Source organism: Ursus arctos, unplaced genomic scaffold (assembly GCF_023065955.2).
Source record: "Ursus arctos isolate Adak ecotype North America unplaced genomic scaffold, UrsArc2.0 scaffold_12, whole genome shotgun sequence".
NCBI lineage: Eukaryota > Metazoa > Chordata > Mammalia > Carnivora > Ursidae > Ursus > Ursus arctos.
Window position 1 is genome coordinate 57,735,951 of NW_026622786.1, and position 14,849 is coordinate 57,750,799.

Consider the following 14,849-nt stretch of genomic DNA (forward strand, 5'->3'; position numbering starts at 1 on the left):
CTGCATCTGCTGCCAGAGAACCAACTTGGGGCAGTCAGCCAGGCCTTCTCCTCAGGCCAGTGGTCCAGGAATGAAAATAAATGCACACAAAGATTCACATCCTCCTTTGACCTGGAACCACACAGCCTTTAGCAATAGTCTCTCTGGGCCAAAAGCAGGAAGATGCTTTGTTTATTTCGAGACCAAAAAGAAACGGCTTGGCATAAGAGAAGATGAGAGAAAAGGCAGGAATCTCTGAGAAATCACCCCGTCAGATCATGCTTTATCCGCCAGGGGCACATCTGGGGGACCAAAGGAGCTGTCAGAAGCAAGCTTTAGTGTGCCTTGACAACTTTTCTGGAAATAATCCTCCTTTCGGCTCTTCCTTGACCATAAAATCAAGTTAATCACAGCATCCATTTTCCCAGACTTAATCAAGGCCTCACAGCCTCAGCACTGGCTGTCTCTCCTAGCCTTTGTTCAACCATTCATCCACGCATCTTAACAAACATTTCAAAAACAGTGGTGGACCCTGCTTATTTCTGCCCACCTGTGGCAACACTGAGGTGCTAGGGTGTAAGTGAAAGAGGCTCACGTGGTGGTCTGGGCAACCCAAGGTTCTCGGCCTCTCATCAAGGGCTCGGCAGGTGGAATGTACGTGGTGTTCCTAGAGCACAGAGGAGGGACAGTGGGTTGGTCCAGGGGAGTGCAGGAAATCCAGATGAAGGTGACATGTGAGCCTAGTCTGGTAAGACAGGTGGCGGATAGCTGGTTTCAGAGCTAGAATGCTCAGGGGAGATGGATGCCATTAGAGCAAAAAGCTGTTCACTGCAGGGAGCCCCGAGGGGCACAGAGTGAGGCATTCAGCATGTTGGCAGAAGGGGCACCAGGGAAGAGCAGAGAAGTGTGGGCCTCCAGCAGGGCAAGGAGCCCCAACTAAGGCAATGAGGCCCTGCCAGACAACAGCTCTGAGCAATAAGATTTGTTTTCTGAGACAATAAACCTGCAGTGGAGAAAGGCTAGAATAGGAAACAGTTTTTATCTGTAAAACTATCAAGCCAACTGAAACGCAGGCTGCAAAACATTACGCAGAGTCTGACTTCATTTTAAGAACAACAACAAAGAGGGTAGATGGACTATTTGTAAAAATACATTCCTGGGGGGAAAATAATAGAAAATTGTTTCTGGATGAAGAAATTATTACTATTTTTTTTCTTTTTACCAACCTATACTTTCTAAAACTCTTTTACCTTAAACACACATTTCTTGTGTAAACTTTCTAAAGGTGTTTCCCCCCATAAATCAGGGTAAATAAATTAGGGCGCATGTGTCCAGAAACATCCTACACAGCCACTAAAATGAATGAGGAAGAATTAAGGTATGAACTTGGAAAGAAGTTCAAGACAAATTTGGTGAAACCGTCAAGATACAGAATAGTGTTCGGATCCCACTGGTGTGTGTGATCCCATTTGTGAATTTTCTTAAAGTAGACAAAAATGCAAGCATGTCTACTTCCGAAGAGTCCTAAAAAGTATGCAGAATATTGTTACAGCAGGGATGGGGGCCCAGGGTAGGGCACTTTTCCCCATGACTAGTGCTTCCTCTCTACCATTATAGACTTTACATTTCTTTTGTGATCAAAACAAAATAGCTTAAGTTAAAATAAAAGCAAAATGAACTTAAGGAGTATCCTGGGCACTTCTTCCAAACCCTCCCCCTCAGCCTAAAGGCAGGAGAGGTCCAAGGCCAGGTTACTTCTTTTCTTGATTGGGCTGGCTTCTGTCCTTATCAACACACTCTCACGGTGGGATAGAAAAAAGTAATCGCTCTGAGGGTTTGTGGGCTCGTGTCCACTGAATTCCTATTCAGACGGGCAGATGCAGTGTGAGCGGTCAAAAGCTGGAGCCTACAATTATCTGGTGGTTGAAGTCCTTCTTCACAGGCGGGGGCTACTATTACACCAAATCTTTCCCTACCAGTTTTTCAATTATCTATGACTAATGAGCACTTCGGGAGCAGTTTCAGACACACACATAATCCTCTTTCCTGACGTCAGCAGCAGAAATTAATGACTGTGTGGATTGCTGGGAGACAGAAAATGCATTATAATGGTCAACAGAACTGTTACCCTCTCCAGGAAGAGGGAGATGGGGGAGGGGTATTGTATTAACTGGAAGGTTCAGTGTTCTTTTGTATCCCTACAAACAGAAGACGAAACCCAGGGGAAAAGTTGGCTCACGTCCTTGGAGATGTCAGAGAGAGAGGTTTGGGCACAGGTGGCATGCGACCCTGGCTCCTCTGCACTTGGCACCGGGGCAGTGGTCCCTGCTCAGTTTTGCCAAGGTCAACAGGCCAACCAGACTGGCTGGGACGGTGCTCTCACCTGGCCCTGCCAGCAGTCGAGGCTCTCTGAGAGCTTCGGGACTGAAGCCACTTCCAATCTGGTTTAGGAGTGGGGGAACGGAAACAGGACTGTACTCTTGTACTCCCCAGTGATAGGCTGGAGTTATCGTAAGAGCACATGGTAGTGTATGTAAAGCTGTTGCATGCAGGCGTCCTTTGGGCTGGGGTTTTTACAGGTGCTTACGACCTGGTCTGACTCTGGCTGAGCTCCAAACTTAGGTGAAGCATGAACGCTCACCAAACAAGACGTACTAGCATCATGTGCATATGGCAGCCAGTAGACTGGTTATGGATTCTTTAAACGAACAGACAGTATCAGAGGCTTGACCCAGACCCAGCACCTAAATCCCTCTGTAGAGATCTCTGTTTGGGCGGGTTAGATCAGGGAGCCTTCTGGAACCACAACCGATACAAGACTGAAGGACATTCCGGTAATTCTTGCTTCTGAATAGGAGTCACACACATCCAGAACTACTCACTCAAGCAGAGAAACTCACAAAAAACTCAAACCTGACATGCTCTGCCATCTGGTGAAAGACAACTTCTGAAATTTGTTCATTGCCCTTCATCTGTGTCCTAGAAAGGACCTCATTTTAACTAGGAATTAAACTCCACTTTAAATTACTGACTAAATGTAAAACTTTCTGATGATACCCTCATCATTCATTATTTGCTACGGAAGTGTTTACTGAGTACCTACTATGTGCCAGACATTGATGTGATGCAGAAAATGTGTTAGGGAACAAGACAGAGAAGTTCCCCACCCTCACAGGGCCTGCTTTCAGTAGACACAGCATTCTCATCCAATTCCTCTTCTGAACTATATCTTGTAAATATTTTATCTTGTAAGCTCTTCTGTGGTGTGGACTGTCATTTATAAATCTTTATATCTCTGGCCTTATATTCTCACCTACAGTTGGTATTTAATAAACATATCACATATTTTAAATTAAATTTTGAATGACCCTTACACTACGTTTTGTTTTCTCCCCATGCTTCTCTCTTCCTCTCTCTCCTGCTAAACACAGAATTACTCAAAGATGATTTTATTTATCACTGCATTCAGGTCCCCTCCCCCCAGGACACAGCAGTGTCTAGAACAGGAGTTCTTGGTAATATCCATTCAACTGAATTTATAGCTTTCTTTTAAAAAGAGAAGACCACAGACGCAGATCAATCAACCTAGACAAAAATATTACACACACACATGAACGTGAGTATCAGGTAGGAGGGCAAAGAGAAGGGGAACGTGTTTCCTAACATAATCCTACCAGTAACACATCCTCATCTCTCAAACTCAGAGACAATGTAAGGTATCAAGACCTATGAGTACGCCTAGAAAATGGGGATGAGTGGGCCCACGTGTCTCACTAAGCACCCAGATGCTACTATGCTGAGACATTGTGGATATCACCATCTAGTGGAATAGAGGCTCTCAAATTCTCCTTGCCTGGTCAAGTCTGATTCAAGAAGTGGATGGTGGTGAACCTACAGGTGAAAAGCCGCAGGTCTCATTGCTACGTGGGTCTGAGGAAGGCAGGATGGCCACCAGGCCAAGGTGTTTGGACTTGTTCTGACAGGCACCTCCTAACTATTATATAGGTCAGTGAGCCAAGGAGTGATGCACACACTTGTATTTTAGGAAAATAAATATCACAATAATGATAGTGCCTGTTGATCAAAACGTACAGGCTTTCTGGTCATGTGTTTGGCATTTTTCAGTTGCTCTCACCTTTCATGCTAGTAACAGACCTATGACGCTGATATTAGAATCACTGTCTTGCGGCTCTAGAAAGAAAAACACAGAAAGATATTTAATTTGTCCAGTCACCTATCTGATGAGGGGCACCGTCAGGCTTTCAATCCAGGATTCCCAGATTCCAAAGTCAAGGATCGCCCCACTAGATCACGCAGATTAGAAAGGTCTGATACTAGAGGCAGGAAGAATAATCTCAAATGTTTGTTGACTCATGAACAGAAAAGGAAGGCAGTTTCATTTGCAGAGGCTCCCCTGCGGAGTCCAGGAACAAACCCCCAAGAGCCATGAAATCCCGGCTTGCTCAAATCTTCTAGCTCCTTCCTTTACTCCCTTAGGCAGGTTCCAAGAACTGGACTTTGAATGGCCCATCACAACCACTGACCTCAGAGTGCTCCTTCTGCAGTACAGAAGACCGAAGCCAGAGAGGGAGGTGGCTTCTCTGGGGCCACCCTGCTGTGGTGGCAGAGTCTAGATGGAAGCCCGGGGCCCCACTTTTCCACATGCCCTGCTGTGGCAACACTAGCCTGTATCCACCCCGAGCTGGTGCAAGAAGCTCACCCAAGGGGCGCCTGGGTGGTGCAGCCGTTAAGCATCTGCCTTCGGCTCAGGGCGTGATCCCGGCGTTCTGGGATCGAGCCCCACATCAGGCTCCAACGCTGGGAGCCTGCTTCTTCCTCTCCCACTCCCCCTGCTTGTGTTCCCTCTCTCGCTGGCTGTCTCTGTCAAATAAATAAATAAAATCTTTAAAAAAAAAAAAAAAAAAAAAGCAGCTCACCGAAGCCAGGACTCTAAGTCACAAGGCAAACAAGAGGGTTGGCAAAAATCCAGTGGATTCCAGCGGTGTAGGCTGCCGATTCTCGACTATTCAGAGCACACAGGGCAGGCTTTTCAGCTTGAAATCATCCACTTTGACACCCACAGTGACCTAATTCTCTAGATAATTGCTGATGCCCTATTTTGCTCTCACCTAGCCTAAGGCCACCTCCAAAAGCCTTTCCTGGGTAGATCATAATTAATCACTTTTTTCCTCTACAACCCCACAGCATGTTTCTTGGAATTACATCATTCTGTTCTACATAATGACTTTTCTCCTTGTGCTTCGTTCTTCCGTGTTAGATTATAACCACCTTGAGGGTATCGCTCTTTTCACAGGTGTATTTGTAGGAGGCATGCAGTTTAGCGGTTCTGGTTAGGAGGTGGGCAGCCTTGCGATGGTGGGCAAACGATTTAATTTCTTGGATACTGTTTTTTTATGGTAAAGAAGGTTACAATAACGCTATTATATTATGTGAGAATCAAGCAAGGTAATACAAATAAAGCACTTTAGGATGCTGTCATGTGGCAAATGCTCAATTAATAGGAGATATTATGATGATTACAACAACACTGTATTCCTGGTCTATCTGATATTGCCTGGCACAGATTGGTTACTCAGTTCATTCTGGCTGAGTCTATAAAGCTTGAGCAGAGATCCTTGATGTTACAGCATGTGGAGATATATTCTTTTGGGGTCATGAGAGCAAACCACAAAACTGTGAAAGCTGTTAAAATATTCACAGTGATGGAACTCAGTTTTCCAGCACAAAAAGTGTCTCCCTGTAGTCATGTCTCCATGGCATGTCTCCAGAGTGAAATGTCTTAAAAGTGCAGAAGGTGTTCTCTTTGGAGTTATTTTAAGGACTAAATGCTTGTTTCGCAAGGAAAAATTATCATTTTGTCAGCAGAAGTCTTGACTGTTAAGATGACCAATGCTTTCAAGACCTAGGCAAACAGTTTGGCCATAGATAGTTCTACTTTGAGAGAAAGACAAATTTGGGAAATAAAAATATTTTAGCTATCATTGTGCTGAAGATATTACTGGGTTTAAAGCAGTAGCCTTCACAGTTTGGGTTGGTTTTGTCTCTTCAGAATCTACTAAAGAAGTCACATAAAGAAAAACGGGACTCACACAGGCACCTCCATTTTTTCTTTAGTCCCAAAGATTAATTAAAAACAAACATTAGAGGGGCACCTGGGTGGCTCATTTGGTTAAGTGTCCGACTCTTGACTTCGGCTCAGGTCATGATCTCAGGGTGGTGGGATCTAGCCCCGCTTAGGGCTCTGCGCTCAGTGGCGAGTCTGCTTGAGATTCTCTCTCTCCCTCTCCTTCTGCCCCTCCCCTCTGCTTGTGCGCGTGCGCTCTCTCTCTCTCTCATAAATAAACTATCTTTAAAACAACAACAACAACAACAACAACAAAACCCAAACATTAGAATCAGGATCATTTAAGAGAATGTTTTATCACTAAAAAGATAGGAAGGAGATGATCTCAAAATAAAGAACGTTTTTAAAAAATTAAATACAATTTCCTTTCATGACCTAATTTTCTCATCTATCACACACCCCTTTGTCAGGGGCCATGTTGGGTCTCGAAGTCTAGACTACTGTTTGCAAACTGCTAGTTTACAGAATGCTAACAACCTCCTAACAAGGGGTGAATCTACAGGATACCGAACCGCAAGCTCTCGTGTGGAAAAAGTCAGTGGGTCCGGTGTTCACCACACAACGCCAAACATCTGGTGATTTGAAGACATCTGGGGCTTTTTTATCATGTAGACCAAACATGATTCAGGTAATTGACCAAATTTTTCACTTCCCAACCAGATGTCTTACTTTCATATAAATGAAGCCAATCTTGTACTTTCATGTGCAAATAAGCTAGACGTAAATTTACCCCCGGAGGGCAGAATTAATTGCTTATTCTCAATGAATACTAAATTACATATTATTTCTTTTTTTTTTCCCACAATTCTACCTTTGAAAAAGGTTTTCCACTCTTGCTTCAAAAAGCATATATTTCATCTTAGAAACATTCTGTCTTTTAAAATGTTTGCTCCTCTTTGTGTGTTTTACAGCAAGGCAGTGTGCTATAATGAAAAGAGTGTGGTCTTAGGAGTCAGGATGGATTGGGTTCTCATTCTGGGCACACCCCCCACCCCCAAGCTTTTAAGGGCCTTGGAAAAAGTTAAACTCTCGGAGTTCAGTTTGTTTTGCAGTTATAAATCATTAAACCCATCTATAAGGGACACCATGAAGATTTGAGACCATCCGTTCATCCCTGTGATTCGCATCAGGCACTCATTCTATGTGCCTGTCACTGAGAGACAACAGAGAGCCACCATGCTGTCCTCTGGGAGCTTTGTCAAGACACAGGCAGGTGCTCCAAAGGGCGTGCTAGAAAAGTCATGCTTCGTATGCTGCATGGCAACATACTGTCCAACAAAGGCAAGGCTTTTCTTCAGGATTTTTAATAAAAGTATGAGAAACTTCAGTGGATAATTTTTAAAGGGAGTATCAAATTTATAAAAAGGAAGGACCTGTCTGAAACCTTTCCTCTTCTTGTACTGCTTTCAAGGACAGACTGGGATTTGCTCTCATCATATTTGTTTAAAGAATTCATGTGGTTATCAATGACCCTCCACCTTCTATGCCGTTGTCCTGACAACCAACCATTTACTAGACAGAATATGGAAAGCAGACGACAATGTATCTCTTCAGTCTGGTTTAGTAGGTAAAACTCAACAGTACAGAGACAATACTCAAAAGACCAGGGTCTTTGTGCATGAGATCCTTCAAGGGGAAATAAATAGGTAGATATGAACTTACACAAAGGAGACAGCACTGCATAGAGAGCTCATCCGGGGGAGGAGAGGCTGCCATGTGGACCCCACTTCTAGTTTAACAGCCCTTGTGGTTTGGTAGCCAGGCTACAATAAACACAGCACAGAAAGACAAAGGGCTAAGTTTGTTGTTGCTATTGTGTTCATCCTGAGATGTTAGATTCTTCTATCACCAAAGCCCAGAAATATCTCCAATATATGAAGAAATGAAATGCAGCTATGGTTTTTAAACTTTCTTCCAGGACCAGAATTTTTTTTTCCCCCAAAAGGAATCTTTCACAGAACCCTAGCCTATAAATCTGATCTAGTTCAAGGAGAGAAGAAAATGTTCAAGAGCCATGTGCCCTAGCACTGACACCTCAGGGACCTCGAGATATAAGGGGCTGAGGAACAGAGGTTTGAATCTAGAACTTAATCTACGGTAGAGACTGCCAATCTGGAGACATGAGAGAGGAGAGGAATGGGAGGCTGGAGCTCTAATACTAAACCCCTCCTCTTAGGCTTTCCTGTAATGCAAGAGCTGAAGAAGTGGAAAGTGTCCACTATTTAATCACAGAGACAATGACCTCACCCTGGGTGAAAGAGGATGCTGGCACTGCAGCATCCAAGGAAAGGAGTGGAATTTGCCAGGTTGGCATTTAGCCAAAATGTCAGAGTAAAATCCCTGAAGCCCTCACCCACACTGCCATAGGAATCCAGCTGGAGAAGATTCCAAAAATGATGCTCTCACTTAATGTCATGTAGATGTCCAACTATGTCATCCGGTGTGTATGTTGTGCACTGTGGGAGGCGCATGCAGACTGTGGGGAAAGTGCTCCAGTGGTAAGAAGATGGAAGCTTCAAGCTTTGTCAATGAAATAAAACCGGATTTCTCCAGTTTTTAAGTTTCTCATTCTTTGGACATAAGACCCGCGAGAATGAAGCACCGTAGGCAAATGAAAAAGGAAGGCTGGCCCAAAGCCCAGAAGTGTCCCCAGTCATCAAATCCTTTCACAGTGGACACAGGGGCCGCTTCCAGAGGGAGCACTGAGGGCGGAGGGAGGGAGATCCAAGCTCCAACAGGCTTCAGTACATGAAGCTGAGAGGAGAGACGGACAAACTGTGCAGGACTCCACCCTCTGACGCTGTGTCCAGGGAAAGACTTTGGGATTGCACAGCCTCTGGAGGTGATCAAGGGTACACATCCACGGAAAGGGGCATCTGAGAGGCCAGTCCACTGGGCCCTCGTCTGTATGATCAGAATTGATTTTTTTTTAAATAAAAATCGAGATCATGAAGCTATTACTCACTGTGGTTTTCCTTCAGTTTACAAAGACAATACAACTTCATTACAGACAATTCAAACAGTACAAAAAGACAGGAGAAAAGACCCTCCCCTTAATTTTCCTCCTCCCAGAGATAACTACCACTGAAAAGTTAGAAACTATCAGAGACCAGCATTCCAAAATATGAAGATACACACATATTTAATTGTAAATAAAAGGGATAAGTATGCGATTTTATATTCTGCCCTCTGAACTCAATAGTATGCCATAGACATCTTTATTTACCAATGAGTATAGCACTTTCTTCTTGAAAATATATCATATTCTATAATTTGAATGTACCATATTATTTAACCAATCACTTAGTACTAGACATTTAGTATGTCTCTGTCAAATTAAAAACACATCCAGACTTAGTAAGAAGAGGCTTAGTAAGGATTACTATAAGGAGGTAAAGGGGTTTTGCAGTTGGGGAGGGGAATTATCGTAATACGGAGAATATTGTGACCACAAGATTTGCAAGTGTCTCAAGAGTTAGACAAAACGGGTCTTTCTTTTACACAGTGGAATAAACGAGGCGAGAAAGAATGTAAGGAAATGGGGTAAAAGAGTGGTGTGACTGGAAAGTTGATCAGAGAGTGTTTTACTCTGAGGTCGGTATATTTTGAGGGAGGGATTTGTGATAGTTTTATGTATTACCTTATCTGGAAGTTTGGATCTGTAAGCCGCAATTTTGCCCCAGATATTTTGTCAAACATTATTCTGGGTGTTTCTGTAAGGGTGTTTTAAAGGAGATTAACATTTAAATCAATAGATTGAGTAAAGAAGATTGCTCTCTGAAATGTGGGTGGGCCTCACCTAATCAGTTGAAAGACCGAATAGAACAGAAAGGTTGACACCTCTCCCCAGTCTGGGTCTCCTCAGTAAGAGAAAATGCTTTCTGCCTGACAGTCTTCTTCTTCTTCTTCTTTTTTTTTTTTCTTCAAGATGTACATATGTATGTATTTATTTATTTATGAGAGAGAGAGAGTGTGTGTGTGTGTGTGTGTGTGTGCACGGCAGGGGGTAGGGTAGGGACAGAGGGAGAGGGAGAGAGAATTTCAAGCAGACTCCATGGGGTGGGGGAGCCTGACACTCTGCTAGCTCTTAAAACCCTGAGATCACAACCTGAGCTGAAACCAAGAGTTGGGTGCTTAACCAGTTGCACCACCCAGGCACCCTGTGCCTGACATTCTTTAACTTGGTACATGGGCTTTTTCCTGCCTTGCAACTTGAACTGAAACATCAGCTCTTCCTGGGTCTCTAGCTTGCCAACGCACCCTAAAGATCTTGAAGCTTGCCAGCCTCCACAATCTTACGAGCCAATTCATTGTACTGTACATGTGCACACAACATGTGTGTGAACACACACACACACACACACACACACACACACACACACACACACACAATTTCTGTTTCTCTGGAGAGTCCTAACAAGTGCAGGACTCTTAAGGGGGGCTGTATCCTGGCCCAGGGTGAGGATGGGGCAAAGTTCAGGGCCCCAGCAGAAGGACAGAATCCTAACCAATGTTTGGTTAACAAGCATTTTGTTCCAACTGATCAGTGAGGACAAGCAGGTCAGCTAATCATTCATAAGACAGAGAACGGGAATTTGGAGGGTCTGTGTCTGGTCTTGTCATAAGTAAACAAGGGAGGCATCCAGGAGTCTTACCAAAGTCAAATGGGGGAGAGTAATTCTTTGCTGTAGGCCATCTCCTGGAGCACACAGCACGGGCGCATTTATTAACCTTCATGATTTTCTAGGAGCACAGGGCTCAGGGAAAACCGAGCACAGCATTTAATTATTCTTATTATAAATAATATTATAAGGACATCATTGAACATGCACACTTGCCCACATGGCATCAAGGCTTTTTTGAAGAATTTAGGGATGGCACTTCCATTACCCTTCACTTAACAGGGGAAGCCATAAACAAACAGGTGCCTGATACCCTCCAGCCCGGTAGCTCACATCCTCAAGGAACTAGAAAAACAAGGCAAATATGAATTATTTTCTCTAGCCTGAAAAATCAAATCTGAAACAACCTCAATCTCCTTCTTCTGACGGACGCTCTCCCAGTCTCCTTGATCAGCGAGATAGAAAAGATCTAGCCCAAGTACTGCATTTAGGCACACTCGGGTTCAAATCTACTCCAGCATCACCAGCCCTAAACCTTCGGGTTACGTAATTGCTCTATTTCTCCTCGTCTAAGATGGGAAGAAGAATACAGAAAAGGAATGCTAGAAAAATGAATGACGTGACAGACGTGAGAGCCCAGCACACCACATGGCACTCAACTGATTTTCCATAAATATTTTACTTTCCTCTTTCCCCGCCAATATAGAGGAAATTATATAGGGGACATCATGATACAAGGGAAGGGGACTATTTTGCACTAAGTGCCAGCTGTGAGTCACACAAGGTAAGACAGGCTGCTTTACAGCCCTTAGCTCACTGAAACGCCTTGATCCTGGGAGGGAAGGGCGGTCATCCCCATCCTGTAGATAAAGACACCCAAACACAGGTGGACTTGTAACCTGTCTGAATCCCACTTTCCAGTAAACATCGGGGTTGGATTTAAGATGATAGCTGCTCTGGTTAGAAAGCCCATTTCTTCTCTGTCAGTCAAATGAGTGAAAACACTCCCCTGCCAAGGCTCAGGTAAGAGCCCTTAGTTCTACCTCCTCCTTCTGGGAAAACTACCCTCTCCTAAACACGACACTTGCAAATTCCCTTGCGAAGGTTCTGCTTGGTAACCTCTAGCTTCCCTCTGCCATGCAAGGCTGGTTCTGCTCTCCCCGGGGCCTAGACCCAGCCGACTACCCAGCAGATGCTCCAGAATTCCACTGTCTTCCCTGCCCTTGCCCTTGCAGTTCCTCTTGGGAATGCTGCAGGAGCATGCAAAAGAGGCCGAAGAGAAATCAGCTCCACCAGGCCTAAATAATTCACAAAACGAATGCAGAGCACAGCTAGCTTCCAAAGCACCAATAACCTCCTGAACTAAAGATGAAGACGCAAAGTGAAGCCTCTGGGTTTTCACTATTCTTACCTCGAGGTGAGTGGGAAGGGAAGAGATTAAGTCCAAACCGTCATTGATTCAAGGCCTGGGGGGCAGCTATTGGCATCTCCGTTTCTCAGCAGAGGGAATTGAAGCATGGAGTCTTGCTAAGCACTGAAGTTGCGAATTGATCCTAGCTGCCTGCCTCCAAATCCTACTCTAGGGTATCGCCCTTCCTATTTCTTAAATGTTTGGTCAAAACCAAATAAAACCTCAACAGCTTAAAAAAGAAAAGGAAGAATGAGAATGGCATGAGCATTCCTGCCACTAACTCTCCCACTCTTACCCCTTGTCCTGCTCCCTTGTTTCTCACCTGCTGCATTAGGCCAGCTTATCAAAGTGGGTTCCGCAAAAGGCAGTGTGAACAGCTCCTGGGAGCGTGTCTGGAAAGCACATGCCCAGGTTCTACAGTACGTTCCCTGAGGCAGAAACTCGGGGGGAGGGGGGCCAGCAGTCACCCTTCAGGCAGTTTTGATGAGAACCCCTGCATTATCACTGGGTCCCCATTCCCGACTTCTGGTCAATGGTTATGAAGGGAGACTCTAGAATCCTTATTTCTTAAAAACTCCACGGTGATCGTGATGCCCAAGGAGATGGAAGCACAGACTCCTCCCAAAAGAAATGCTTTTACAATTAGACAATTTAAGGGCATTATGTACTAAATGTAGGAACTTTACAACTGCCCTCGAGGTTTAAGTGATGGCTTCTTCTTTAACTAGCTGAATGACCTTGGGCAAGTCACTCTCCAGCCTTCTCCTCCTTTGTAAAATAGAGTTCATATACATACTTCAGAGTGTGAAAATTAAAACAATAATGTAAAATCCTTGTTATTGCTTCTGGTTACACAGTAGACGGTAAGTTAAGTGGGGGCGATTTTTATTAATCACCTGATCAGAATGAAGCAAAAAATAACCCATGGAAAAGAACCTCTGTTATATCAAATGGAAGGGGCTGGCTGCACAGGAGGGGGACCCTTTGGCATCTGTGAACCTTTCCAGTTCCCTTGTGTCCCGCAAGGCGTGAGATGCTCTCTCCCAGGGAAATGTGACATCCTCTAATTATGCTGCCTTGCACAAATCAGATGCAAAAATGAACCTGGAAGGATGTGGAAGGGAAAAGAGGTGCAGCATGAGAGTATTCGGAAACAATGTGAAGACAGAAACAGCAGTGCTGACAGAGCTGGAGGTACGAACAGGAAACCCACGCTTCCGGGAAGGCTGAGCCGTCTGACACAGGGGACAAAGGTGCACAGGAGGGGCTTGCTGTCTGGCCTTCCCAAGACTGAGCTGCACAGCATGTGCAAGCCGCAGGAGGAGAAAGGTGCAGAAAGGGGACTGGTGAGGGGCAGACAGGCAGACCGTGGCAACAGAGGACAGCCAAAATCGGCATTCCGACTGAAATACAGATAAGGAAGATTGCATTCTACTGTCTCCATTTTGAAACAACTATTCCCCTAAGGTGTGAAAGTAACAAACCTTTTCTCTTCCTGCTTGGAATCTGTAAATCTATCTTCCTAGGATGATCACGTGCTTTCTCGGGTCCCATGTCTGCGCTGGCTGTTCTTTCTCCATGCAACATCCTTCCCTGCTTCTTCACATGCCTAACCTCCACTCACTCCACAGAAAGCAACTCTGAGGTCACTTTCTACAGGAAGGCCACCCTGAGTCCCTGCCCCTCCCGCACCTGAACTGAGCCAGATCCCATCTGAGGACAGGTCACACCTAGCATCTAAGTTAACTGCCACGTTTCCTTAATTTAGTGTTTCACGAACACAACGAGTTCAAAAAGCTGCTGTTATTTGAAAGCAGATCTTGGTGCAAGTCAGTTCGGGAAATGCCAAGCTGCACCCAGACAGGCTTCTATACTGCAGCGATTCTCAGACACTTCAATACCCTAGTGCGCGCTGAGAGTCTCTAAGGAAGTATGAAATATGAAGCCCCAATATGATTTGATCACGGGAAATTCTTTTCCCTAAAAACCACCTGCAGTTCCAGAGTGCATGTTACAGGCTATACTGCTATCTTTTACTGACACTGTCTGCTTTCTTCCTTCCCAGCCTGTCATTTCCTTGTGAGCCACAGTATGTGTTCAATAGAGCATTTCTGGTATCTACATAACCTGCTATATGGTAGATACTTGCTGAAAGCCAACTGCATGTTACAAAGCCAACGTCACGTTTCCCTCTTCAAAACCCTCCAGTGGCTTTCTGTTACTACCCTTAGGAAAACGTTGGCTGCCTTACTCCAAGGCTCATGAGGCTCCACATTTTTGAAATCTCTTACCCCATCTCTTGCCATTCCCCTCTTGGACTGCCTTTTACTAAATTGCCCTTTTTTACTTCCTCAAACACGCCAAGCTTCTTTTCTCCCTGGGACTTTGCACATGCTGTTGTTTGGTTTGTTTTGTTGTTTGCCGGGAACACCCCTACCCACGTGCTCACGTTGCTGAAACCATCTCCATGACGAGGTCTCAACCCAAAAATCTTCCCCACATCTCAGCCGGCATTTTATTTCCATCATAACCGACATCAACAGTGGCCTACGCTGACCCACGTTCAAGATCATGTTTCCATGATGTTCACTTGTGAATGGGTCTCAGTCGAAGTCAAGCTGGGGAGGAGCCTTGGGCATGGGATTGGCAGTGGGAATGGAGGGAAGACCACCTGGAGGTGATCATGAGCCAA

At 44.8% G+C, this 14,849-nt stretch overlaps 1 protein-coding gene across 25 annotated transcripts in view; it reads right to left on the minus strand.

Annotated features, from left to right (window-relative positions):
- FGGY (FGGY carbohydrate kinase domain containing) overlaps nucleotides 1-14,849 on the minus strand; it is a 399,022-nt gene that overhangs the window by 211,491 nt on the left and 172,682 nt on the right. Inside the window, exon 1 of one of the 25 annotated variants that reach the window (XM_044383826.3) lies at nucleotides 4,115-4,165. The exons of the other annotated variants lie outside the window; for them this stretch is intronic. Coding sequence (XP_044239761.2) covers nucleotides 4,115-4,121 — 7 coding nt within the window. The 5' untranslated portion in view covers nucleotides 4,122-4,165. Of the gene's footprint in view, nucleotides 1-4,114; nucleotides 4,166-14,849 lie in introns of those variants that run through there. 25 annotated transcript variants of the gene reach the window in all.